The sequence below is a fragment of the Anolis sagrei genome, chromosome 2, assembly GCF_037176765.1.
Source record: "Anolis sagrei isolate rAnoSag1 chromosome 2, rAnoSag1.mat, whole genome shotgun sequence".
NCBI lineage: Eukaryota > Metazoa > Chordata > Lepidosauria > Squamata > Dactyloidae > Anolis > Anolis sagrei.
Window position 1 is genome coordinate 283,694,899 of NC_090022.1, and position 27,668 is coordinate 283,722,566.

Here is a 27,668-nt window from a genome sequence, read left to right on the forward strand (position 1 = left end):
AACTAAAGCAGATTGTAAAACACACACACACACACAAAATACATATACACACACATGCACAGAAATGGTTGAAGACCACAATGAATAAAGAATAAATATAACTGATGATCTTAGAGTGCCATTTTTTCATACCAGCAGCTATTCCCCATACCTTGACTGAAATTTAAAGCTGAGAAAGTGAAATAGCTGGTGTGCTCATTTTAAAAGAATACCATTTGTGGAGTAAATGTGTTAACTTAAAATCGTTCATTTTAAAATGAGTAGTCATAACCCCTCCAACAATTCCACACTTCACCAAATACAAAACCACAAGGCACCATGGGATGCCTTTCAAATAGCACTCTCAGTTCACCTAGAAAGACAATGACATCCAACCTGTTTGACTAGTGCCAAGCATTAAATTACTGTGACCTATGGAATCCTTTGCAATATCCTGCTGTTCCCCAGGTTTGGAAGATAATAGCTAGAAAATAATTTATTAGCAAACGTCTAATGTTCCCTAATTTCTCCAATACTGTGTTCTTTTTATTATTATTTTATTTACTTCTTTTTTACCCCGTGTTTCTCGACCCGAGAGGGGACTCAAGGTGGCATACAAATCTGGCAAAAATTCAGTGCCACACAGGTAAACAATAAAACACATCTCATAAAAATGTAAACAATCTAAGCATATAAACAATTAAAACTCATAGAAATCTATGAAACAGATTAAAAACCACATATAAAATGCCGTCATGGTCTCATGTCCAAATTGTTCCAAAATCCATAGTCCATTATTCAAGCTGTTAAAAGTCTCATTCCGTAGTTTCCTATTTACCAAACACCTGTGTAAAAAAGCCAAGTTTTAAGTTTCTTTCTAAAAATCAGGAGGGTTGGAACCTGCCTGAAGTCATTGGGGAGGAAGTTCCACAGCTGAGGGGCCACCACTGAGAAAGCCCTGTCTCTTGTCCCAACTAATTGAGCTTGTGAAGAGATTGGGATAGAGAGAAGAGCCTCCCCTGCTGATCTTAAAGCTCTTTTAGGCTCAGAGAGGGAGATACGTTCAGACAGATAAGTTGGACCAGAACCGTATAGGGCAGTGGTTCTCAACTTTTGGGTCCCCAGATGTTTTGACCTTTAACTCCAAGAAATCCTAACAGCTGGTAAACTGGCAAATAACCTCTGCAAATAACCTGCTTCTCCTTTATCTCATCTGAGTTTTTAATCAATTTTTAATTTGTTTTTCCTTTTAATCATTACATGTAGCCTACTCATTGTCATTGTGATTGTGTTTATTGTAATTTTATATCGTTATGCATTCATGTTTTATGTATTATGATGTTGTTGTTTATTGTCTACTTTTCAGTTTTATTCTGCTGTAATTTGTTGTTTGGGCTTGGCCTCATGTAATCTGCCCGAGTCCCCATTGGGGAGATGGTGGCGGGGTAGAAATAAAGATTATTATTATTATTATTTGTAGGCCAAAACACCTGAGGATCCACAGGTTGAGATCCACTGGTATAGGGCTTCAAAGGCCAAGGCCAGCACTTTGAATTGGGCTCAGTAGCAGACTGGCAGCCAGTGGAACTGACTTAACAGAGGAGTAGTATGTTCCCTGTACACCATCCCAGCTAGATAGAAATCTGGCTGCTCCCTGTAACGAATTCCAGTATGAAGTGAGAGAAGGGAATACAACCTGTACAATAGTTGGAATACATTTTCATTCTAACTTCTGCTAATATCTGTATGCAATTTTGTGAAGCACAAACATTTCTTGGATTTTCCTTTAATGTAATTTTCCAAAGATATCCACATGGAATGCTTGATTACACCATTCAGGGCTAGGGATATTTACATTAAAATAAAGTATACATCCCTCCCCATCCCTATATTCACATTAGACAAGATGGAAGGAGTTCCCTGTAGGTTGCAATTCTGAGAACACTTAAAAACCAGATGGTTGAAGAATTTCATGCAAGGTATTTTGTGGCTGTGATGGGATATGATAGAAAAATTATGTTTATTTTCCATCAATTCCCCCCTTTTTAAACTTCTTTTTGGGGTCCACTGGAGGAAGATATTAGACTGAAAGCAAAATTAGCAAATACGATAGTTTTATTGACTCAACTCTGTTACAAATAAATGCTAAGCTCCCAAATATGTCCTTCTAGGAAAAGTAGGCCACAGTCAGTTCACATTAAAATATGTCCATGCCATTTCATGTTGACCAGACTGCCTGTCTTTCACCAGTGGTTCTTCCTTGTCTTAAAAACAAAAGAATAGAATTGAATTACTGAAGCCTCCAAAACCTTTATTGCCCTCAAGTGGACAGACCAAGTTGATTTCCAACAGCTATATATGAAAAACCTGAATTGACACTTTCAGTGTTTCTGCAACTATGTATAAATTAATTACATGGGTTTGCCGAAAGCAAAACCATAAGCTACTGAAACATCATTTAAGGTTTTATTCATATAGATTTGTAGAGAGACTAAAATGTGACAAATTGCTATTAAACTGCGGGAGAAACACAGTGATTACAGTATATGAAAATGTAATGTATCTAAAGGAGAACACCGTTACATCCATGCATTACGCTGATTAAATCTTACAGTATATTTTATATATTCATACCTAGCAAATTATATTAAAAAACTACAAGTGCTGAACTAATTCAGGAAGCAATCACTATACAGCCAGGGCTTTTAGAGAATTAACTTGTAAACATAAACTATGAGAAATATGAGAGAGAGAGATTACTAGACCACAGAATTGAGGCAATAAATGTTAAATGGGTAGATGACAAATTGCAGGGGGGAAATGGCAGACAGGCATACAAAGAACATAACTGCTTTTTATATTCCTGTATAAAAGCATCTTATCAGCCTGTCAACACTAGGCTTCGTGCAGCAACAAACAGATTTGTGAGCACCAATTTTGGTAATCTGTGCTCAACATTTTAACATTTGCCACTTGGTCCAAGATGCCTGTTTCAAATTCAATTCATAAAAGTACAGCAAAACCCTGAGCATATTTTCTTGGAAGTCCCACTTTTAGAGCATGACTTATTCTCTAGTATATTTAAGTGAATTTGTATTTTAAGTCAAACTCTAATAACTAAGGGACTTCGAATCTGAAAAAATATGGGAAATTTGGCAAAATGTACATTTAGGTTTGTATTTTTAATGTACTAAAAGTACATAATAAACATCACCAATATGTCTCTACAACATCCACTGTGTTGGGTGTTTAATTATTACATGCACATCTCTATTCATATTATGGGTTGCATTTCTGGATTCATTATGCAAACTGAGCCTGATGTTTCCCTTTTCCTGGTCAAATATTGCATCCAATGGGACCGGTTTGCCCCTAAATGCTATTCCAACCCTCTCTCATCCTGAAACATCTCAAAGACTATTTCTTACAAAGCACGTTAAACTTGTATCTGAATTTGTTGCTGCATCAGCAAAAAGTAAGGTAGTTCTTCAAGATAAGACAAGCAGGAGGCCTTCTAGAATTTCTCAAAAGCACGTTTCCTTGATAGGAAAAGTTGGAGAGGTCTGCTACTCTAGCACAGCAAATCCAGCAACATGGAAGGAAATTTGGCAATGTAGCTTCACAGTGTACAATCCCTGCTGAGTCGGGATACCTCTCAAATAGATACCACTTTACTAGACAGATAGATCCAGAATTTCTCTGTTCATATAGCTTCTGGATGCAGAAAGCAGGTAAGGAAAAAGGTGGAATAGGCTTAAATGCTCTTTCAAAAACTATACTCAATGAAAGGCAGAGATGCAATCATCTATCACAATCTCGTCTTCGTGTGATTTAATTAACGACAGAACAAAGAGTTTTTTCTATTTCTGGCCTCATTCAGCATAAAATTCTGAATGATTCCTTTAGTATCATCCATTATATGCACTCAATATATCAAAAGAACTACTGGCAGAGACAAAATGAGAAAGTGAGATGAAAGTCCACAAAAATGTGTGAACTTATACCTGGAAAAACACACTATGCTTCTACTACTGCATAGAAAATGTGGGGAAAGAGGGGAAAGTGTTTCCTTTCAGATCTGTTGGATCACAGGGATTGCTCTTGTTGTTGTTTACCTTAAAGTCATTTCTGACTTATGGTGATGCTACAGCAAACCTATCACTGACCTGACACTGTTCCTAATCTCTGACTCTGCTGGATAGGACTTAAGGGGGGTTGTAGTTCAACAACATCTTACAGCGTTACAATTTCTCCACCACTTATATGTACACTTATGGTAACCAAAGCCACCATACCTTACTACTCTACCTAGCTTTTGTGATCATTGATGAAGTCCTTGCTCCACCTCCAAACACCAGGAAAGGCAACAACTAGCTACAACAGACTAGATTATTTTGGTGGCAGCTTTTTTTCTCAGGCTGGCACTCCTGGTCTATTTTGACACTTTCACAGCATTGGATAAATGCTGCTGTATGCTCTTATGATTTTAATCTTGTTCTCAGAAGAAAAAGAAGATACATCTCAAGATCTGGAAACGATGGGTTAGAACAGCCCAAGATTTTCTCTGTTTGTTACTATTTTATAGTTGGCATTTGAAAACTGCTTTTATTGTGACACTGAAAACATATTGTCCACGATATAAATAACATTTAATAAATGAACTTGCAAAACGTCTACCTCAAACCAAATTTAGGTAAATAAAAACTTCCTAGATACTTGCTCTACAGTTGTGGAGCATTTCTGTGCTTATGTGTTCATTCTTTAAAGATTACTATATCTATTAGCATTGTAAAAAAACAACATCTATTCTTTATCTAATCAGAGTGAGACTTCTGGCATAAATCACTGCTATACTACTCAGTGCAAATCATATTAGGTCATTTATTATAACAATATGCATTACACCATGAAAACCAAGGTGCTACCAAAAGTTTCAATGGCTCAATATATATACACTTCATCACTGATTTGTTGTTTGCTTATCTTTTAAAAAATCTTCCTATGAGAAAGGCCCAGCCATATAAAAATCTTGAATTTTTTGAAACGAGAATTATACTACTAGTTTCACCTGCAAATCCGAAACATCTCTCCTCCAGTTCTAGCCCGTAATTGTATATAATTAAGCACAGTGACCAAATTGTTGTGATAAGGATAACAGAGGGAAAGCCATCACATCAGTAGGCGGAGTGGGAGACACATTTACAATGAGAAACATTCACACTCAATTGAGATATCATGACAAAATACGTTTAAGGCAGCTTAAGTATGGCTTAGTGAAGTGTGATGTCTCTGTTGACAAGGCATGGTACGCATTCAGAAAGAAAAACTGAAATAACGTATTTTCTTAAAGTGAGATAGGTAAACCTTAGTTTGTATTAACTATGATTTGATGTAAAACTCTGATTTGATACAAATATCTTTCTGCTTTTAGAGTTTTCTGTACCATATAATATCAGAATTGCAGTATATTAGTTCCACATAATAATCAAGTTCTGCAAAACATATGTTTTGTTTACAACTGAGTCTTTTCAGTTGTTCTCTGGAACATCAACTTAAAATCTGTTATTTAAGCAGTTTTTATGCAGTGTAATCATCTGGATAGGTATGTAATCACATTCAGATAAGAGTTTGATTTCAGTGGTCTAATACAAATATGATTACAATACAACGTAATGCACTGTGACTTTTTAAAAAAGTTTAGATTGTCCCATTTTGTAGCCAAATTCTATTTTCTTTTAGAAGTTTCATTTCGTTGTATTTCACAAACTGCTCTTTTAAAATTTTGTATGAAATGCTTGAAGAAGGTTTTAGACCTCAAAAGTGTTTTCAGTGAACGTATTTCCCTGACCCTTTCTTTTTTCCATAGGGAAATGTAGATCTCTGGATACATTAGAAAGTGAACCCTGTTCAACAAAGTCATATTTAATGAATTATGGAACCCTCACACTATTATAAGATTGCTTCTGCTAAAAAATGCTACAGAAATTTGTTTAGCCTTGCAACTCTTGCTAACTGGCATTTTTGGAGGGGGAGTGTTGCAATCCAGAGCAGGAAACGAGACCCTAAGACAACAATCCACCATACTTGACTGTGGGAAAAATCAATCCCTTTTTATTGATGAAAAATGGTACAAAATAGAAGAAAATGCAAAGTCAAAAAGCCACAGTAAAAATCAGCAATCAAAAATATCCATGAACTAGAACAAAAACCAAAAGCAACACTGTAAAATCCTAGAACCTGTTAGCAATCCACTAACCGTACTTGGAGCACTAGAAGCCTCTTGGGATAAAGGCCACGGGAAACGGGAGATCTGCCAAGGTAATGCCTCAGTCTAAAATGATGCCTGATATAAAGAGTCAACTCGGCGAGAGGCACTTAAAGCCGAGGAATCTGTTTCGTGACACGCCTCCAGGCTTTGAAGCCCTTGTTTCCTTTTCTTTCAATCTGGCTGAGCTTCACAGACTCTGCGATTCACCCGTTTTGCCAAATGTGTCCTCTTCTATCCTCATTATGGGTCCCAGGTGTTAGCTGCTCTGGAGAGCTATCACTGCTTGGCTCTGAAACATTCTCATGGGAATGTGTACTTTCACTTTCCAAGCCTGCAGGAGTTTCTTCTACACTGACCTCAGAATCAACATTTTCATTAGCATCAGGAAATACATTTTCATTAGCATCAGGAAATACATTTTCAGTAGCATCAGAGAATCAGGTTCAGGTTCACACCCAGGCTGAACCCCAACACGGAGCCCATTGCACTTTGTTCAAGTAGTGAAAGTAGTAATGAAATTAAGCTGTGAAAATAAGGTGGATGCTAAGATGATATACAGTTCAAACCATTTCCTCCAATCACCTCCAATCATCTGTATCTCTAACTTTCCATTCACTACAACTATGGTAATGTGTAGGTTTATGAGAAAGCAAAAACGATGAAACTAATTGTACAGACTGGCTGTAGGCGGAGTTGCCAGGTGTGCCGGATTTTAAGGGACATTCCTATATTTGAATGAAATGCCCAGTGTCCCAAATGCCCAGCGTCCCCTTACATTATTTTACTGGACATCAATTGTCCCATATTTCTGCCAGCCTCCCCCACCCCCCGTTCCCCTCTCTCCCTCCCTTCCTAGAGTGTTAATGGCACAAACCAAATGGCTCAAAAGGCCCATCGGAGAAGAAGTCACAGCCCGACTCACAGCCCGCCCCCTGAATGAGCTCTGCCCAACAGACACCGCCGGGCAGCTACCCCCTAAACCTTGCCTTGGACTTTGGATGTTTGTAGTTCCAAATTCCAGTTTCATTCTCTGACTGTCCCTTATTTTCACCTTCGACACCTGGCAATACTGGTAGTATCCCCAACGTAATCTGAAAAATGTTTCCTTACTGATAGGAAAGTTTGTTTCATCTATTTGAAAAAGAGTAATGTAGAGAAAGATTTTGCTTAAAATATCACAAATATTTTCCACTTTCTTTTTTTTCTTGGTGTTTGTCATGTAACTGCTTTTAATCAGTTATTTTTGTCAGCCTGCAGGAGATCCACATACCACACTGCAAGTTTCTTGAAGCAATGTTTACTACTACAACATATCTCAGAAACAGTAGCTACCTTGGTTCCTGTATTTCCCTTCCCACCTGGTAGATTCGATGTTTTTATACATGTACTTGGATAACACAGGATGAAAACTTTGTTCACTACTACCATTAGTTTTGCTTGGGGAATGCAAAAGTACAGCGTGGGGAACATGAGGGTAAGGGGTAGATATGTTCTGCTACCAATCCAATCTAGAGTGTGATGAGATCTAGTTTAGTATTTAGGCTCAAAGGAAAAGCACTCTCCCAATTAAATCATGTTGGTCAACCTCTTATCTTTTCAGAATCAGGGAAGTTGCCTCCCAACAATATGCTTAGGCAAGTACAAGGAGACAGTAGGTTATCACCTCCCAAAAATTGCCAGCATACTACCAGATCTGAGTATGTTATGGAATTAATACAATAAAGACTGGGTTAAATAATGAAATGTACTGGGAAACTCATAAAGTGCACGTGGAAAAAATCATAAAGTGAGTATAGTCAGTCTTCCACATCCAGCAATTCTGTATGAAATGATTCAACTATCCATGGCTTGAAAACAAAAAACCAAAACTTTAATTTTGCCATTTTATATAACAGACATCATTTTACTATATCACTGCATATACTGGGGCTTAAGCATCTACAGATTTTGGTATCCATGGAGAGGTCAGAAACTAAGAGAGAGAACATTTTGCTATGTCTATTATATGGCAGTGAGATTAGCAAAATACATCTTACTGTGTTCCATCCTTTTTATTCCTGATATACCCAGCTAAGTTATTCCAAGTGGTGAATCATCTGTTAAGATGAGACTCAGGAGTGCAACCCTTATGTCTCTGCTGAGAGAAATTTGCTATGCATTTCAAAAGAGGACCTGCACATATTTGCTATCAACTTGACACCCACTGGTATCACAGAGACTGGGAAAGTGTTCAGTGTTCCATCTGCTCAGGTTACTTCGTATCAGTTTAAGTTGTTGTGGACTAGATGCTTGAATTGGTCTGTGCCATCACATGTAAGCTTGACACTTATCCATCTTGGCTGACAAGATATAGCAGAAGGAGATTGATTGCATGGTTACAGGGGATGGTAATGTCTCTATGTGAGGAATATGTGCCTGCTTCACTGAATGAGGTATTTAATATATACTTTCCCAAAGAGAAGATTCTTGGATTCGGAGGAATTAAAATAATATGGTGCTGCATTAATGTTTCCTCACAGATACTTGAGTGGTTGGACAACTTCAGACATCCATGGAAAAAATAGATTAAATAGACTGCTTTCAGTATAGTTTAAAGACAAGATACAGTACTGAAATAGCCCTTAGATAATTTGAGAGTAAAGGTGAAGGAGTGTTCATATTTCTAGATTTCTCAATAGCTTTAGATAATGCTGATCATGGTATCTGTATGATGGGAATAGGAGACAGTGTTACAGTAATTTCTTGCTTATCTGCAATGGAGATTCCGGTTCAACTCCATGAGTATTAAATTTTGGGATGCCACAAGGGTCCACTTTATTTCTCATGCTGGTTAATATCTACACAGAGCCAGTGGGGCAAGCCATGAGGGTGTTTCTCCCAGTCACAAGATTTGGCTAGGGCTGTACCAGTGCTAGACCAATATGTGGATGCTCTGTTGGGCTGAATGATAGCCTGTCTATTGAAGCTGAATAACAACATGGAAGCTGTTAGTTCTTGCGTAGAAAACTGGTTAAACAAACTATCTGGAAGAGGCTGCTCTCCACATGAGGAAGCAGCTACCCAGCTTGGGTATGTTCCTGGGTCCATTTTTGATACTAGATACCCAGGTGGACTTCACAGGGATGAATCCTTGGGATCAGTTTCGACTTGTCTGTCGGCTACAGCCTTTCCTGAACATGAATAGAAGTTGAGGCGCTAGTGACCTCTTGCTCTCTATGAGGCTACCTTGAAGTTCTAAATGGGCCTAGATCTCTGATCAGAATATCATTAAGATGCCATATAATTCCAGTGTAAAATATGCAAATATTTTTTCCCAGTCCGAATTCAAGGTATTTGTGATGGCATTCAAAACCCTGAACAGCTGGTGCCTTACTACTTGAGGAAATTCTTCTATGTCCTACCAGTGGGAGAAAGTCTCCTCAGCTGTGGCACTATGCCCTCTTCCTAGAGGCCTAATTAGTATTAACATGAGCAACATTCTGGGATAGAGTAAAATAAAAATAAATAAAAAGTTCTAATTTAAATTTTTGGGTCTAAATAATTGATTCCAAAATGGACAGGTACATGGTTTCAAACCCTTTTAGCCACTTTAAAAGCTTAATGTGTTTTCAATCTGTTTTTATTAGTTTTAAATTGCTTTAAAACATTGAATTATTTTTTCTTGTATGTTGTTCTTAAAGCTTGGGACATAAAATTGTAATTAATATTTAAATATTAATATAATGAAATGGGCGGGATATTTAAATAATACTAATTCTACTAATAATAAATTAATTAATAAACTGAAGGCCAAAAATATTAAGGTTATTTCACTGCAACTTGCAGCTGGGAATGGCACAGAATAACTTATCTAAATTACATAGCCCATTTAGTTTTAACAAGATTATATATATCTTTCCAAAAATCAATTGGCATTTACCATACAAAGCTCTGTCAACAAAAGGAAATTCAATTCCTTAGAGTAAAACATTTCTCACTGTCATAAGGCTGTCTGTTATATTAAAAACAAAGAAATTCCAAACCTCCAGCAAACAAATAAACTGAATTATCTAACTTACTCCAGAATGGAAACATGAAAATACAACCTTCAGCACAACTCAGTCCCATTTGCCTAATATCATACATCCTGACAATGTATCAGGATCAAGATAGATCAGAATGATCAATATCACCAATATTAATTCAAAATGTTGAATTTTAATTTTGATGTTGAACAAGATAAATTACTTGTTATACACATACAGTTGTCAGTAATACACTTCATCATCTTCATCTAGACCTTTAACACTTTTCTGCTTTCCCCCTATTTACGTCTGAGATGAAGGGTGTCTATAACAGAAGTAAGCAAACTGCAGCCCTCCAGTTGGACTGCAACTCCCATTAAACCTACTTGGCATGATGAAGGAGCCAATGAAGGATGCTTGTAGTAGCACTCCAATATCACTGTACACCCCAATCTATACCAAATACTGTTCTTCAAAATACAGTTAAGGTTGGAAGCCAAGTGAACACAGAAGATTTCTTTAATCTTCCCAGATACGATTTCCAAAATTTGGATAACATAAACTAATTTTCCCCATTGCCATGGCTTCATGGAAATGAGTAAGTTAAAGAATCCTGTGAAACACTTCAAAAGATGTCAAGCAGTGTTATAGCTCACAGGTTTTGTTTGCTTGCTTAATTTGTATTTTTCTTACTTTCTCCCACACAAAGCCTAAGGAGGCTGATAACATATTAAGAATGAAATACAACTAATATCTCATTATACAGATGCGGGAAAACCAATTAAATAATCTAAATAGGACGTGTTAAACATTTTAATTATCTTTTTTATCCAAGCATGGGTGTATAAACAAAGACATACACACATACAATCAAGTTTCTCCTACAAAATGTATCATTTTACACAGTAATTTCAATTTTTGTTCTTAAATGCGTTCTTTTCAAGCCAATTTGGCATGGGATTGAAGAGGAAATACTTACGTGATATAACACTGTCCATGTATTGTGGCAAATAAGGAGCCCACATGTCAATTGTTTCCTTCCTCCCTACTTGTTCAATTCTTCTCAGTTCTGCTAACAGCAAGGCCTGGGCGGCTTCTCTCACCTGGAAGTACAACCAGTACATGTATTTGAGACAAAAATCCATTTCTAGAAATCCAGGATGTTCATTTATGAGTGTAAAAAATTTGCTGTAATCTGTTCAGGTCTGGGACTGACAATTTTGCTGGTGCATGTGATTTTCTTCCTCTCACAGGCTGAATCTCAGATTTTAGTCATTGATCACACCTTTGAATTTCAGCGGAATACAAAAGAAAAAATATGCTTGTTTTAAAGGGCTTTGAACTGTTTGGCTTGGTGCCATAAAAAATGGGAACTATGTGCTGTGAACACTTGATTGAGTTAGAGCACATTTTAACAGTCAATGATGCTTTTTTCATTCAATTCAATGATCAAAACATGTTTTAGGCTCAACTCATACATCAGAACAGCATAAAAGTCAACACTATGGCAGTGTCAACCTTACTAATGCCACAACCCCTTAATACAGTTCCTCATGTTATAGTGACCCCCTAACCATAAAATTATTTTTGTTGCTACTTCATAACTGTAATTGTGCTACTGTTATGAATCGTAATGTAAATATCTGATATGAAGGATGTATTTTTATTTACTGGACCAAATTTGGCACAAATACCTGATACACTCAAATCTAAATAATGGTGGGGCTGGGGGGGGGGGGGGTTGATTTTGTCATTTGGGAATTGCAGTTGCTTGGATTTATAGTTAACTTATAATCAAATAGCATTCTGAACTCCACCAATGATGGAATTGAACCAAACTTGGCACACAAAACCCCAAAGACCAGCAGAAAATATTGTATTTTCTGATGGTCTTTGGTGACCCCTCTGACACCCCCCTTGCAACCATCCCAGGGGTCGTGGCCCCCAGGTTGAGAAACACTGCTCTATGGCTTATTTCCATCTCCCTTCCTCTTACTATGGGTGCATAGACTTCACCACTACTACATAACCACAGCAGCAGATTTTCAATTAATCTGAGGAATCAGCTCAAAAGCCTACTGTAAATGTCACAGGACTACTCATCATATATTTCTTTTAAACCTGCGCAATCAACATTTTATTTTTGCCGAAACAGCATAGATGTTATGTCAAGGCCAGATAGTCATTTATCAAAAATAGTAGGAGCCAACACCATTTGCGGACTGGCAGAGTCACATTCAAAAATGCAGGAGCCTATCTCCAAAAACTGGCTGAAGAAACCTCTTGGCTTTATGCCCTTCTCTTTACGAGAATAACGGGATGTTCTAAAATTTGGATAGAGTCAAATTCATGCAGATGTCAATGATATATTTGTAATTTCCCTCTGCTCTCCTTAGGAATTTAATCAAATAAAAGACATAGATCAGAAATGTTAACAAAATGTTGAGAAAAAAACTGCTGTTAATATAAAGACACACACATTTCATATAAAATAACTATATACAGGAACACACAGGTTTCCTTCACAAGGATGTGAAGTGTTCTGCTTTCTATACATCCTCTTCCATTCCCCTCTATCATTTTAAAAATAAGGACACTATTTAAAAGGATTAAAATAAATTTCCAGCAGTTATTGAACTGTTGATGCATGAAGAATAAAGTGTGTGTGTCTTAATCCAGCTATGCTAGTCTGAGGCAGATGGAAAGAAAGATTTTGGGCATTTAGCAGCAGTTCTGCATGTTCTGATGGAACAACAATGACATCCAGTGGCCAGTGAGCTTCATCATGTCTTTTGTATTAATCCTGTTCTCTGAAATCTAGTTTCCCATTTACTACAATATAGTGTTGTCATACTGCAGTGTTAACTTTCCGTTTTATAAAACTGACCTGCAAATTGAATTGCATATACCCATATATAAATCCAGCCTCTAAACCAGAATTATAGTATACTTTTCTTGGAACAATATATCCGATGCTAAAATAATATTTCCCATGTTAGCTAACACATTCATTTTTCTCCCCACTGCTTCCTTCAATAAAAAAACAGTACCTCCAAGCATCGATCTTGCCATCTACGAGCCAACATTTCAAGGAGAGGTGGTCTAAATTTATCCAGACCCAACAGGTCAGGGAGCATAACACAATGCATAGCAGCAAGCTGGCTCCATCCTGTCAAGACATAGGCAAAACATATAAAAACCAAGACCACAGAGGGAATTAAATACCACTATTTTACAACCATTTATTCACTACCTTTGTATTTCCACCTTGGATTCCAGCTTTTTCCTTTTCATTTAAGATGTGCATATGCTAATTTTTACAGTAAGTCTTTCAGGAAAAGCGAACTTCCAGCTAGCTAAGCCAATCTACTAAAATAAGGTTATACTGGAACACTATAGCAATAAAAGTTACTCCTCCAATAATTATACTTCATATCTGGATGTTTGTAATCATTTTTTTTATCCCAGCACAGTTTACTAAGATGAAAAGAAATCTGGAGCCCACTGAGAAGGGAGCTATGTATCAAGAACCATGAGAAAAGTACTACTCTCCATAATACTCTGTGATGCCAGAAAACTACATCAAACTACAATTCTATACATCAATATTGTGATAATTTAGATCCAAAGGTGTCCTTCTAGATACATAAACATTCTTCAGCTCATAAAAGGTTATGGCAGTTTGAGTAAATATTGAAAAAAGCCATATCAATGTGTTAAATGTGTATTTTGATACTTATTTTATGGAGGTATGTTTTAATAGGTGTATTTCACCGAGTGTTTTAAAATGATTATATGTTTGGGTTGCGATGAGTATTCTGGGCTGTATGGCCATGTTAATCAAGGTGGCCAATTGCAACATTCACACTTGCCTCAAGTAGAAAAGAGTTCTTTTTCTCACCCTGGACATTGAACAAATATATAAACCTCACCTGCTTAGTTTCCAACAGATCTCACAACCTCTGAGGATGACTGCCATAGATGTGGGTGAAACGTTAGGAGAATGTTTCTGGAACATAGCAATACACCAGGAAAACTCACAGCAACCCAGTGATTATGGCCATGAAAGCCTTCGACAACAGATTATGTGTTTGTTTATATTTTAGTAATGCTGTAGTAATGCTCTCCTCGAGCAATGAGGAGAGGTGGACAAGAAATAAAGCTATTATTATTATCAAAAATTTAATATGTTTAAAGAAATTGTAATTTTTCCACCTATAAAAAGATTTTATTATAAGCTGTGCATGCTATTTTTCAAAATGTGGCTACATACGATAAGGTAAGATGCTTGTGAATAAATTCAGGTTGTTCACTGCTCCCTTCACATAAGCTGGAAACAAAACTAGCTGAAGATGAGTTTGCGCAAATTTAAAATGGAGCCACATTAATCTTGAAAGAATAGGTACAGTTTGGAGAACTCCTTTATTGAACATTTGAGGATCAGATGGCCTCATTGCCTTGAAGTACAGTTTACCAATTTCACCTAGTTTGCCATCTATTACCATACCTGAATAGGAATGGTCTATGCACAATACAACATGGTTTGATAACTTCCAAACTGGAGTGATGTAAAGTATTTAATGATGGGCTGCTTTCACAATCCAAAAGCTTAAGACAGTACAAAATGTGATGACCAAAACTATTACTGATTGAAATATATTACATTGATTTGGAAGGAGCTGCACTAGCCGCTTACTTGCTTCTGAATGCAATTCAAAACAGGAGTGCTTACCTTTGCATCTCTATATGGCATGAGACCCAGATAACTGGAGGACTGCTTCATCCTATACCTGCCCATTTGTCACTTAATATATCCAGGGAAAGTATTTCTCAAAGTAGCTTATTTGAAGACTGACTGAAGAAGAATGCCTTGTCATTTGTGGCAGCCAAGCTATAGAACATCCTCTTTTTGAATCTGGTCCAGCACTGCAATCGTTTTGATACTAGACCCAAAATGTTGTTATACAGAAATTTGAATTTACCAAATCTTCTATTTATTTTGAAAATTATCTTGATGAGAATGATTTTTGCTGTTTTTGTTGTTTTGTAGTATTTATACACTACCTTGCTATCTCTAAAGATAAACACAATTTTTTTAAATAGTTTCAGAAAGAAAATTCAGTAGCTAGGGACTGCTTTTTGTGACATTCAATTCTGGAGGCCTAGCTTATTGTTCCCAAATAAGTCAAGATTGAAAGACATCAATAACTCAACAGCAGCTGTTCTCCTTTCCTTCATAGTTCTTTGATCCAATACACAGTATCCAAATAGAGTTTCATCTGAACACATAGTGTATGGATGGGATAGTGTATATACACACCAGGGAGAAAAAGCTGATGTGTGTGTGTGTGAATGCACACTGATAATGCATACATTTTCCAGAACTGGACACAGATGTCATGTTTTAACCCTCCCAGAAAACCCTGCCCTTCCATCCAATATCAATTTATTTTATTTATTCAATGTTTTTCATGATATCATTTTTATCACAACTACAAACACCAATGAAAGAAAAATGACTGCAACACATAGGCTGTCTCCCACAACAACATAATTAGCAGGAAGTGGCAGGAATAAGAAATCAACAACTGACTATATTCATCAGCACTCTAAATGTGAACAATTGACAAACAATTAAAAGCAACTCTATCAAACAGGCTTGCCAATGTGATATTTTCCAAATGAGTTCAACTACAATTGCCACTTTCCCAAATACTATAGACAAGCTCAATTGAAGGCTACTTGATTGTTGAAGGTTTCCATCTGATGCTAAAGGAGTGGACCTCCAGACATAAAAGCTGACTTTCCTTTGTTCTCTTTCCTATTGCAGCCTTCTCCCATTTGCTCCTGATAGTTGCTCATGGTAGATTTCAGAGCACACAAGGAAGCAAAATCCATATTGCAAGTGGTGCCATTTCCACTGACAAAGATAACTGTGAGAAATCCATTAAATATATGAAAATGTTTACAAGCATTCACAGTTCAGTGAAATTGGTACATCTTTCCTCGGAATCATCTTAGGTCCATTAGGAGCTAACGGTTGAATTTTTAGTTTTGTTGACTATCAATCAAATTTTAATCCTTGTAATTGTTAAAAGTCATAATCTTATCTTACTTTATACCAGCTAAAGTACTGTTTTGTCAAAACTTACCAGAAAATATCCTCCTTATTCGTACATAAACCTATTTTTATAACAAAGAAAACTATTCTCGAGATTTAAAAAACATTTTAAGTCCTTCAAAATGCTTCCTTGGTTGACTATCGGTTGCTCAGAGCTACTTCACAGCGTTAGGATATTGAAAACATGGAGTTGTTATCCGATTGCCCATTACACATCAACACCAAGGTGAAAAGAGTTTGACAAGCTGCAATTCTTTGTGCATTAAATATAAATGTATTTGCCAGTCAGAGAAGCTAGTTATTTATATGATGTACAGTCATCATTTAGAGAAGACAACATCTTCCGCAAAGGAAGAGAAAATAAATTCAAACTAGTCATTAGTAGCAAATAAATATTGCTTAGTGAAGCTTGTCTCCAAATTGTATAGTGAATGAATGCATAGATTAAGAGAGGCATGTAACAACAATGAGAGAGCAAGTTAGTTAAAAGAAATAAAGAGGCCAAGTAGATAGAAACTGAGGTGAGAATACCTTCATTTACTAAGAAACAGGTATGTAAAGGAGGAGCAGGGTCAGAGCCAGAGTGATCAGCTTCATTGCTAGCAGAAACAGCAGGAGCAACTTGAGCAGGAAAGAAGAAATAAAAGAGGAAAATGAAGACAGACGTTTCCAGAACAAAAAGAAAAGTTAGTATTATTAAAGAATGAAGGAAAAATAAAACAGAATTCTCCTGAATTAACTGAAACAATTACTATTCAAGAACCTTTCAAGAAGTGTGTCAATGACAGAAAAACAAGTCAGTTAAAGAACACAGAAAGATAATGTTATTACCTGCATCCTGTCTAGAAAAGTGTATTACAAAAACACTACACTATTTCAAGTAATGGAAAGTAAAATCAAAATCAATCACGATAAGAAAAATAAACTGATTAATAACAAATAAACAGATTAGATAATAAAGCAAGAGTAAAGTCAGACTCTAAGAGTAACAAAACAAAAAAGGACAGGAAAGAAACAGTATGCAGTATAAAACGAGAAAGAGTATGAATACTACACATAGATAAACAAAGCCCATCCAAAATGTCATCCATAGATAAACAAAGCCTATCCAAACTCATGAATGCATCGCTGCAGACCACTAATCTAAGGCTTGCTTATCTAATATTATCATAAATCATAGTCTTAAGGGTACCACTAGATTCTGTTTCCCCTTCCTTTTTAGCAGTATTACCACAGGTGATAGAAAAGCAATGAATTAATCAAAATTACTACAGATACAGATGTTTTGCACAAGCTAAACATACTTTAACTCATTGTTTTCATAAGCAGCTCTTAGGTCAGAAAAAGAAGAGGAAAATATCTTTTTAAGGAGCAGCATAAATAAACATAATCACAAAGAGGGCTTTATCATGCATGCCAAGTCTTCTACTTCTAATTATAAGCTTCAGAAAATGTGACTTACGAATGCATAGATGAGATGTTATATGATGTTTAATGGATTGTTATAATGTTATTGTTTTAATTGTTTTTAACTGTTTTATGATGTTTTAAGCATTGAATTTTGCTATTGTGAACCGCTCTGAGTCGCCCAAGGGCTGAGAAGAGCGGTATACAAATGCAGAAAATAAATAAACAAATAAATAAATAGATGCCTCTACAACTACTCTACTACTTTTGCAACTACTCTACTACTTTTGCCTTGATAATAGAATGCATACAAACTTGCAGTATTAATCAAAAAGGTTTAAATAGTCTATATATAGTTTATAAGATTTTGTGAAGTTACAATTTTTATCCATATTTTATACCTTTTATTCCAATGAAGATTTGGCGTGATGAAGACTTTTTCCTTGCAACTATGCTTATCTATCGGCTAAGAAGACCCCAGTGAACCAATGGGTTAAACTCTTGTGCTGGCTGAACTTCTGACCAAAACACTGGCGGTTCGAATCCAGGGAGTGGGGTGAGCTCCCAACTGTCAGCTTCAGCTTCCCATGTGGGAGACATGGAAAAAGCCTCCCACGGAATGGTAAAACATCTGGGTGTCTTCTGGGCAACGTCCTTGCAGACGGCTAATTCTCTCATACCAGAAGCGACTTGCAGTTTCTCAAGTCACTTCTGAAATGAAAAAAAGCTACTGAAGATGATAGTGTATGTTTGAGCATGTATGATGGATACAACACAGCTGTGTCTGCAAAGCTGATTCAGACTTTTGAAATGTTTTTATGCCCTCTTTATTAATATCGGTTTGCACAAAATCTTTGCATCATGAAACATTTGCTTATCTCCTTTGGTAATACAAGTCAGGCAAAACATGATGGCCTGAAGTAGCAGACTAGACATATGGGCCTCATCACACTAGAGAGAAAAAATCCACTTAAAATCTGGTTTCTGCCTCCTGCAGAATTCTGGGGTTTGCAGTTTAGGGTGGAGCCTTTAACAGCCTTACTAAACTACAAACACCAGAATTCTGTAGGAGGTAGAAACGATATTTTAAGTGGATTTTTTTCTCCTGTGTGATGAAGACTGGATGTTTAGTTGCTCTAAATCCAACTGTAAAAGACCAGTGTATCTGTGACCAAATTCTTGAGTACATTCTCTCAATTCAATGAATTCATGCCCTTCAGCATTTCATATATCAAAAACAGCACATGCTGGATCGCGATGACAAAAAGTTATGGTATTACTGAGAAAAAACAACAAGCTGCAGCAGTTTGCTTTTGCCTGAGCCTATCAGAAAAAGCAAGGTTGTGCCCCTGCTCTCTTCTCATCTCCTCTCCTCTCCGGGGAGTTTCAATCCTTCTGGGAGCAGGCATGTAGCCGGGGGGGGGGGGGGAGGGGGGGGGCTTGAGGGGCTTCAGCCCCCCCTCCGAAATTTTCATGGTGGTTCGCGAAAAGGCCTTACTGGTGCATTATTTAAACTGTTATGTTTATTCATATCATGATCTGATCACCATACTCAATATATCCCATCTGCATGGGGGTATTGGGGTAATGATACAAAAGGTTTGCTAGGGAAGACCCTCTTTCACTCAGACTCAGCCCCCCACCCCCCACCCCCACCCCCAAATCGAAATCCTGGCTACGGGCCTGTCTGGGAGTAAACTATTTTTTGCATTTTGACACAAAAAATAGGATGACAAAAATTGGGACTATCCCTGCCAAATCAGGGAGAATATATGGGACTAGTCATTTGATTTAGTCCCTCAGTTATCAATACTAATACAAAGCAGAGGTCACCGGGCATTACACATGGCCGCTCTTAAAAATCACAATTAGAGCCTCAATTAGGTCAGCATTCCAGCTCATCACAATTTTTTTGATCCGCATCTCTTTGAACAGAGGCTCTGCAAGAGATAGTTGAGGAACAGAGCTTTTCTTTGGCACCCCTGTTTTAGTAGAATACTCTTCCCAAAGCTCAATGGAGCTTACCCTTTTGTATCTTTTCGGAACCAGGGAAATATATTTTTATGACCTGATTGTTATGGGCTACTTCTGGAGGTGAAGGCCGGGAAGGGGGGGGGGGGTATAAAAAAAGAGATTTAGGTGTTATGAATGAACATTTTAATACTGTTTTATTTTATGTGATGCATTTATATTTTTATTTTTTATTTTTATTTATTTTCTTTACTTTTATTTGTGTTCTATGTGTGTATTTTTAAGTAGATTCGGGAGTATTTCTGTTGTTTTGACCTTTCAGAATTGTTCCAAGGCCAGGCTTTGGAACACCTTGAAAACAAATCCCTTTAGGACCACGTTAAGGTTGATTTAGTACAGATTTTCAACTACTTTTAGTGAGGAAGCCACTTAAAATTTAATTGCTCAAAATAGTTTTCGGCAAATTAAATTTCTGCAGTTTTATGACAGCCATTTTGTGAATTGTGGTGGGGGATCTTCTTCTACTTTAATGTGAAGGCAGTCCAAAGGCAGCCATAAACTTTATAGTTTCTCTAATGCTCCATGAATCAAATTATCATATGAAAGGACAGGCAGACCTTATGGCACACACCATCCTACAACCAGAGGTCAATGTTAAGATTTAGAGGTCACTAGCTGACACTTCCTTCTTGCCGAGAATTACCATATGTCATGCAGAAGCATCTTCAAATTAATCCCTCTCCTTTATTCCATTGCAGAATGACAATAGGCACAGGCTCCAGAACAGATTAAGCATTGTTTCCTGAATGGTATGTTTGGTTTTCATGCAGTGAACTTCTTTTGTCACTCTAAGACATCTGCATCAAAATTACTCCTTCTATGATTTCCACATAAATGCATCGTGGTGGCACGTGCAAACTAGTAAACTAGCTGGCAGGGACTTCATGCAAATACAAAAAAATACTCAAAAATTGACACATCAGAATGGGTAAAGGACTTGTAGCAGTGAATGTATAAGCCTTCTAAAAACACACGCAGAGAGTGTAATTGTAAGTTTACTGTTCGATATTTAAGCTTCACTCTTTTGTGATAAGGGTGGGGGAAGAGAACAGTCTCTCTAGCTGTCATTATTTATATCAATCAGTGTAACTGAAAGTAACAACAGCTGGCTTGGTAGGCCAGTCGTATTGGGTTCTGTGGCAATCTGAAAATGAACGCTGCATGAATCGATTATATTCAGCCTCTCTGCAATGTGTGCTAACTGCATTATAAGTAACAAAGTTTGAAGTCACACAAACACATAACCTATCACAAGGGTGATTTCAAGCTATAGAAGACAGATAAGAAAGCCCTTAAATTGAGCATGTGGTCTATAATGTGATACTTAGGGATAACGCTCAGAGAAAATTGAACAGTCACAATTTTGTATATAAATCCTGTTGGCTAGCAGTTCAGTTATGATAAACACCGAGTTTCTTTATTTAGACTTAAAGTAAGTAATTATCTATAGTTCTGGTAATATGAGTTCAGATATGAGGCTTCCCTCCTTAATGAGAATGGCATTTTTGTAAGGTTTCTATGCATCTTGGTCTTTAGACAACACCACAACACCACAGTGGTTTGAGTTCTATTCAATACACAAGTACCGTATATTCCGGCATATAAGACAACTGGGCGAATAAGACAACTCCCATCTTTTCCAGTTAAAATATAGAGTTTGGGATGTATTTGCCGTATAAGACTACCCCTCTTCCAACCCACACCAAATAAAATTTTTAAAAGCATCAGACTTGATTTCAATATGGCAATTTTCCTATTACTGTACCTCCTTCTCTGCCTCTCAAATCTCACACATGCGCACATGCACCGCTTCACTGCAGTCTTCAGGAGCGAGAGCTGAGAGGCAGAGGAGGAGGTACAGTAATAGGATACAAGGCAGGCCAGACAGGTAAAAGAGTTGTGTTTTTCTGGGTCCAGAGCCACTCTATCTCTTTTTTCCATTCCCCGGGTGCCCCTGAAGCCTGCAGCTTGCAGTCATTGCCATTTTTGAGCTTCCCCCACCATATGCGGCAACTATAGATTCTCCAATCCGATTGGAAGTTTCAGCACCCGTTCTATAAGACTACTCCTGCATATAGGACAACTCCCGTGTATAAGATGACTCGTGTGTGTAAGACGACTCCCGCGTATAAGACGACCCCTGACTTTCGAGAAGATTTTCTTGGGTTAAAAAGTAGTCTTATACACCAGAATATACGGTAACTATTTTAGCATCAGTATATCAAAAGCAAGACAGTAAAATGGCTGAATGCTATAATTCACTAGACAATTCAGCTGTTAAGGTAGCTTTAAATAAGGGGGGATATTTTAATCACTCAAACAAAACACTGTGGAAAATTCAAGTGTTACCTGAGAAATCAGCAGATTTTTAAGTCTACATGTGTTCAATTGCCAGTTTCATTCTCTTCTAAATGATCCACTGTTGGGATTCCCTTCTAAGTGATCCACTGTTAGGATTGGCATACACTGAAGTTCAGCATGTGGAAATGCTGGTGATTTATTGCACGTTAAACAAAATGGTCGCAAGAAGAGATCACAGGAAATCCCCCTGCCTTTCAACAGTGATATTGGCCATACCTAGACAACATGATATGCTTTTTCCTTTCTATCTGCATGGAAAAAGTAAATAAGGTTTTGTAAAATATTATCGATTTGCTTGGTACAAACCACAGCTCAACAAACCCCAACAAGCAAAGAAGAAGCGGTAGATAGTAAATTTTAGCAAAAAGTATATCTGTGTCTCTCTGCGTACCCCATGGATTTCAAAAGAACTGTATGGGCTTAATATGTTCTACGTTGCCTGCAGCCCTTTAGGACATGGGTTAGCAGAATTTGTAAAAGTATTAAATGCTTCTCGTTCCAGGGCTAGTGGGAGACAGCATTAAATAGGATTGATGTTCAGTCATCTTGTAATCAGGTGATACAGCTGTTGTATACAAAAAGCAACAGAATTGCTGCTGCATTGAAGGTTGCTTTGTGTGCAACATTTCCTTTTCACCTTTCTAAAATGCACACTAGAAACAGCTGTATATACGCAGACACATTTCAAGTCACAATTACATTGTAGAATCTTTAACAGACTCTCGGCTTCTGCGAAGACTTTGCTTTATGTACAGGAGGGGGAAGCATTAGCAAGGAGGCAACTGCATGGAAATTGCTGAAAATTCAAAAAAGCAATCCAAGCATAATTGCTCTTCTAGATTTAGAGCTGCTGCACAGGAGAAAGAATTCAGAGGTTTCATAAGATTGCCATTTGTAGGTTACTGATACAGAAGATAAACATCTAGTTGTGAGGGTATATTACACTAGATGATGAAGAACACTAGTATTAAGTATGGACACAGAACAAAAAAAAGTCAGCAAGATCCTGGCCCCCTCTACACTGCCATATAAAATCCAGGTTATCTTCTTTGAATTGAATTATCTGTAGTGTAGGCTCATATAATCTAGTTCAAAGCAGATAATGTGGATTTTCTGCTTTGTTAACCTGGATTATATGGAAGTGTAGATGTGGCCCCTGTTTTAGACCCAGATATTAATAAGGAAAGACATTACCTTTCCAGGAAAATTGAATTAATAGCACAAAAGACTGTTGACAAGTTATGTAACTCAAACACTATGGGACTTGTAGATGCTTATGCACTCTCTGAACAATAACCGACAAGTTATTGCAGAATATATTCAGATTGCCAATGGATACTAGATGCAACAGGCCCATCAAATATGAATGAAGAACCTAAAAGAACCTATCAGGCATTTTCATCTCTAAACTAATGAAAATAGCGTGTATTGTAATGACACCAATCATTATTATCAATTTAAGGTCAGACCTTTTGCAAGGCCTGTCCACAAGGCCCACGGCAGCTGCATTCTCCATCATAATGAATTGTTGAAAACTAAGCTGCAATGCATCAGCCTTTTCACCTAAGAAAACTTTGTCTGCACCAGCTTTTGGCAGACAGCTATAACTGCTTGGATATTCAGATCTGTTGTTAGGTGCAATAGGATAGCTCAAAGCAAATGCAAAGCATATTGAGATAAATGCAGATCACCACCATCACAGCTTGTAATGTCTACTTAACTTCATCATTAGAGATGTTTCACAACTTACATTTTGTTGTACAATTTTAAAGCTTCAACTGAAAATTTGAACCACAAGGTTTCTTTTTCTAAGCTCAAAGGCATAGATATAACTTATTTGGAGAGTTTGTATTTTCACAGCTGATCTCACACCATTACCTTGTTTAATCAGCCCTTGAGCTGCTGGACTAGCAACAGGAGCAGGAGTCTTCACTTTAGCAAGTTCAGGAGTTCCTGGTCTAGGTGGTCTACAAATAAAATAATTAGGGATAATAATAAATTACAATAAGCATTATTTATGTCCCGCCCTATTTCCCTATGGTGATTGAGCAAGTAATAAATGTTGATACCATACACTTAAAACATGGGCATTGCACCACTTGAGATGAGAATGTGACACATTCTTCCACACACAACATAGATGCACAGACCCTTTTTAGTCTCACACAGTAACCAGGACCCTTTCTACTCCATGATCTTCTTTTCAATTCTTTTGTCATCCTTTCCATTCTCTTTCATTTTCTGCATATTTTCTGTTTCCCACTTTCCACAAGCTACTGTACATACTGTATAAGTCTAGAAATGTTAGTCAACGTAATCAGCTCTAATAATCTGGGTCAATTTATCCACATCCATATCAATGCAAGTACTGCATCTTTAGTCATATCACAAAGAGCAGAATGATGAAAGATAAGAGCTTAGTTTCTTTTGTGAGAACTTAAAAGAAGCACTGATGCCCTTTATTTTCTCAGTAACAGTGCTGCCTTTGGCCTTTTAGAACGCCTAGTTGGAAAAATAGTGGAGACAGATTGGGATGGCTGGCCGGCCTCCTGGGGCCTCATTGGTGCTTTCCGATCTTAACAGAATGGCCTCAGTTTATCCCTGGGTTATATCAGAATCCATAATTTTAGGCCAAAAAACTACCCTTGAATTAAACATGGGATTGACTTATATGATGTAGTTTGGTATCCTTTCTGTATCTTGTTCTCAAGAAATATGGAGTCTTACCTTAGTTCTCCAGAGGCTCCTAGTTTTGTCTTTAAAATCAAAGACACACACACATTTATCAAGTGTCACACTAAATCTCAAATGGAAAAGGGAATATATATATAGAGAGAGGAATGAGACCTTATTGGGACTATACTGGGACATGAGAGAAGCCTCCCACAGGATTGTGAAATATCCGGGCATCCCCTGGGCAACATCCTTGCAGACAACCAATTCTCTCACACCAGAGGAGACTTGCAGTTTCTCAAGTTGCTCCTGACACACACAAAAAATTAACTATATTTTCACCAATATTGGCCTATGGCATTAAAATCAACCATTTTACTGAAAAACCATTCTGAATTAGAGTCTAATTCTGTAAACCTAGAACTGAACACAGAATATTAGTGGGCAACAAATGAGATTTAAAGATGAGCTTAAAGCTAACCTTGTGCGATAGACACAAAAACTGGGAAGCACTGTCCCTAGAGTGTTCTAACTGGAGGTCAGCTGTTACCAATAGTGCTGTGGAATTCGAAGAGGCACAAATGGAGAAATGTATCAAGAGGGGGCGTGTCACATCAATCCTTGTTGGGACCACCTTCCACCTGGAAATTGATGTCCTTAAGGGGAAAAAACATGCAGATCCAAAATAGGTCTCTACAATCACATATGGATCCTACACTTGGAGGGCAATCATACTCAGCCGCGAATAATAGCCTATGATATCATGATTGCATAGAATGATATCACTTTAGCTCAAGTTGGACTAACACTAAAGGTTAGAAGGACACACTAAAAAAAAAGCAAGCATCAGAATGTATATGCATCAGAATGCAATTCATCACAGTTATGATACTCCAATTTTTTAAAAAACTGAGGAATGCATATTGTGGGTACGGAGACTGAGAAAAAGTAACAAAAAATGAAGCAAGTGAAATACATTTCTTTTCTGATGTACCTGACTGGTCCTTTCTTCATATGATCACCAATAAATGTTGCATTTGTCATACTCATCAACGTGTTTGCCAGGGAGATAATGGAGAGGAGGTGCTGAGTAGTTACTGCACGTGATATGCCATATGTACCCCTGATATGTCCCTCTGTGAGAGCAACAGACTTCCCTGTGTCCACATCACTAGAGGGCATTTTGCCTGCAAACTGATTATATCCGGGAAGCAGCAAAGACATGTGACCTCCTCTTGAAAGCAAGCCAAAGGAGACACAACAATGGGGTCTCAACATTCCCAGGCGATCACTGCAAAGCTCATCTAGAACACTGTTCAAGCCCCAAGCATGGAGACATGACATAAATAACTTGGCTGTGTCCATGGTTAGGTTATATTCTAAGAGAGTTAGTGGCTTAGATTTGCTTGACCGATACTCTGGATCGCTATCTTCTCTTCTCTTTGATTCCTCATCATCATCATCCTCATCCAGAAGATGTTCTTTTATGTTTTCCTTGATTGTTTCTTTGACCTGCTGGAACAAGACTGCTGCTCGTTTGCCAGCCAAAAAGGAACTTCCTTTGTCAGAGCTGCCAGATGCTTTCTGCAAATTCTCTGGGGAAATAAGGGCTGTATTAGGCCTGGAGGCTTCTTCAGTTAGTAGTTGAATAATCAGAGCTTCCACATCAAAGAAAAGTACATGGACATCTGGGTCTGTTACATTAGTCTTCAGAGCCTGGACCATCAGAGAGTTGTGAGAATATTTAGGCAAGTTTCCCTGCAACAAACATAAAATAAAAATCATCTCTCGGTCTTATACTTTTCTAGTCTGGATTTAAGAACAAACTAACACATACGTCTTGGATAAGAAAATTAAAACAGTTATGATACCTGGAAAACGCAAAACGTGGCTGATACACTAATTATCTTGTTGATAATTATTAAATGCTCAATATAGAAAAGGGGGTAAAACTACAGAGATTGTGTGTATCATGTGTTTTTCAGTGAGTATTTTTGAACAGCAAGTAGAGTATTTAATGATCTCTTCCCAAAGCTTTTTGAATGTTACGGACATGCATCCACTAGATGTCCACTCTGCTGTGTTTTTTATGCAAGAACAATTCTATTAGCTGTATCCATGCATATAAAAATCAATTAAATTAAATTCACTGGATAAACAATCCATTAATAAATTATCCCATCCAAGTAAAATGCACATGGATATATAAAAGACAAAAGGAAAGGAAAACAGATCCTTGTCTTTCTCAAGTGCAATAATGTACTTTCCATGTGTTGATAAATACAGGTGCTTACAGGACACCCCTCTTAACACAAATGAGGATAGTACACCTCAACAAGTTAAAATGTACAACTTTAAGAGTTTGGAAAAGATTTACAAAAAGACAACCTCAATCATATCAATTTAGAAAGTATTTATTTGTCGTGTCAGAGCAACCAGTCAATTATATTACATTTCTAACAGAACAAAGCAAACAAACAGACGAAATACAAAATTTGTGAGTTTGGTAATTTAGAAAGTGAGTTCAGTGAGATATATTCCTTTGTGTGTACAGAATTATAATCTAGACAAGATTTCTGCTTCACCATTTAGCAGAACAGCATCTTGGAACAAATACGCAATGTGCTGCTCTGTTAGTTATACTCTTATGTTTTTTTTTAAATGCATGTTGCAATTGAAATATGTCTGTATAAAATTGTAACTGTATTTAAATGAACTTGAAATAGATCTACAATAGTAATACATTAACTAGTATCAACCCATTTCTACATTGCATTCCCTAAGAGACTTATAGAGCTAGATGGGTTGTGTTATATTCCAGAAT

At 37.2% G+C, this 27,668-nt stretch overlaps 1 protein-coding gene across 7 annotated transcripts in view; it reads right to left on the bottom strand.

Annotated features, from left to right (window-relative positions):
* The window catches only part of WDR7 (WD repeat domain 7), a 231,527-nt gene that overhangs the window by 157,645 nt on the left and 46,214 nt on the right, over positions 1-27,668 (bottom strand). For 5 of the 7 annotated variants that reach the window (XM_060761305.2, XM_060761304.2, XM_060761303.2 and 2 more), the window contains exons 15-19: positions 25,839-26,602; positions 24,050-24,138; positions 16,904-16,993; positions 13,302-13,420; positions 11,231-11,354 (exon numbers count right to left, since the gene is read on the bottom strand). In XM_060761305.2, the coding sequence (XP_060617288.2) occupies positions 11,231-11,354; positions 13,302-13,420; positions 16,904-16,993; positions 24,050-24,138; positions 25,839-26,602 (1,186 nt within the window). The remainder of the gene's footprint in view (positions 1-11,230; positions 11,355-13,301; positions 13,421-16,903; positions 16,994-24,049; positions 24,139-25,838; positions 26,603-27,668) is intronic. The other 2 variants (XM_060761309.2, XM_060761308.2) reach the window with 1 other exon arrangement.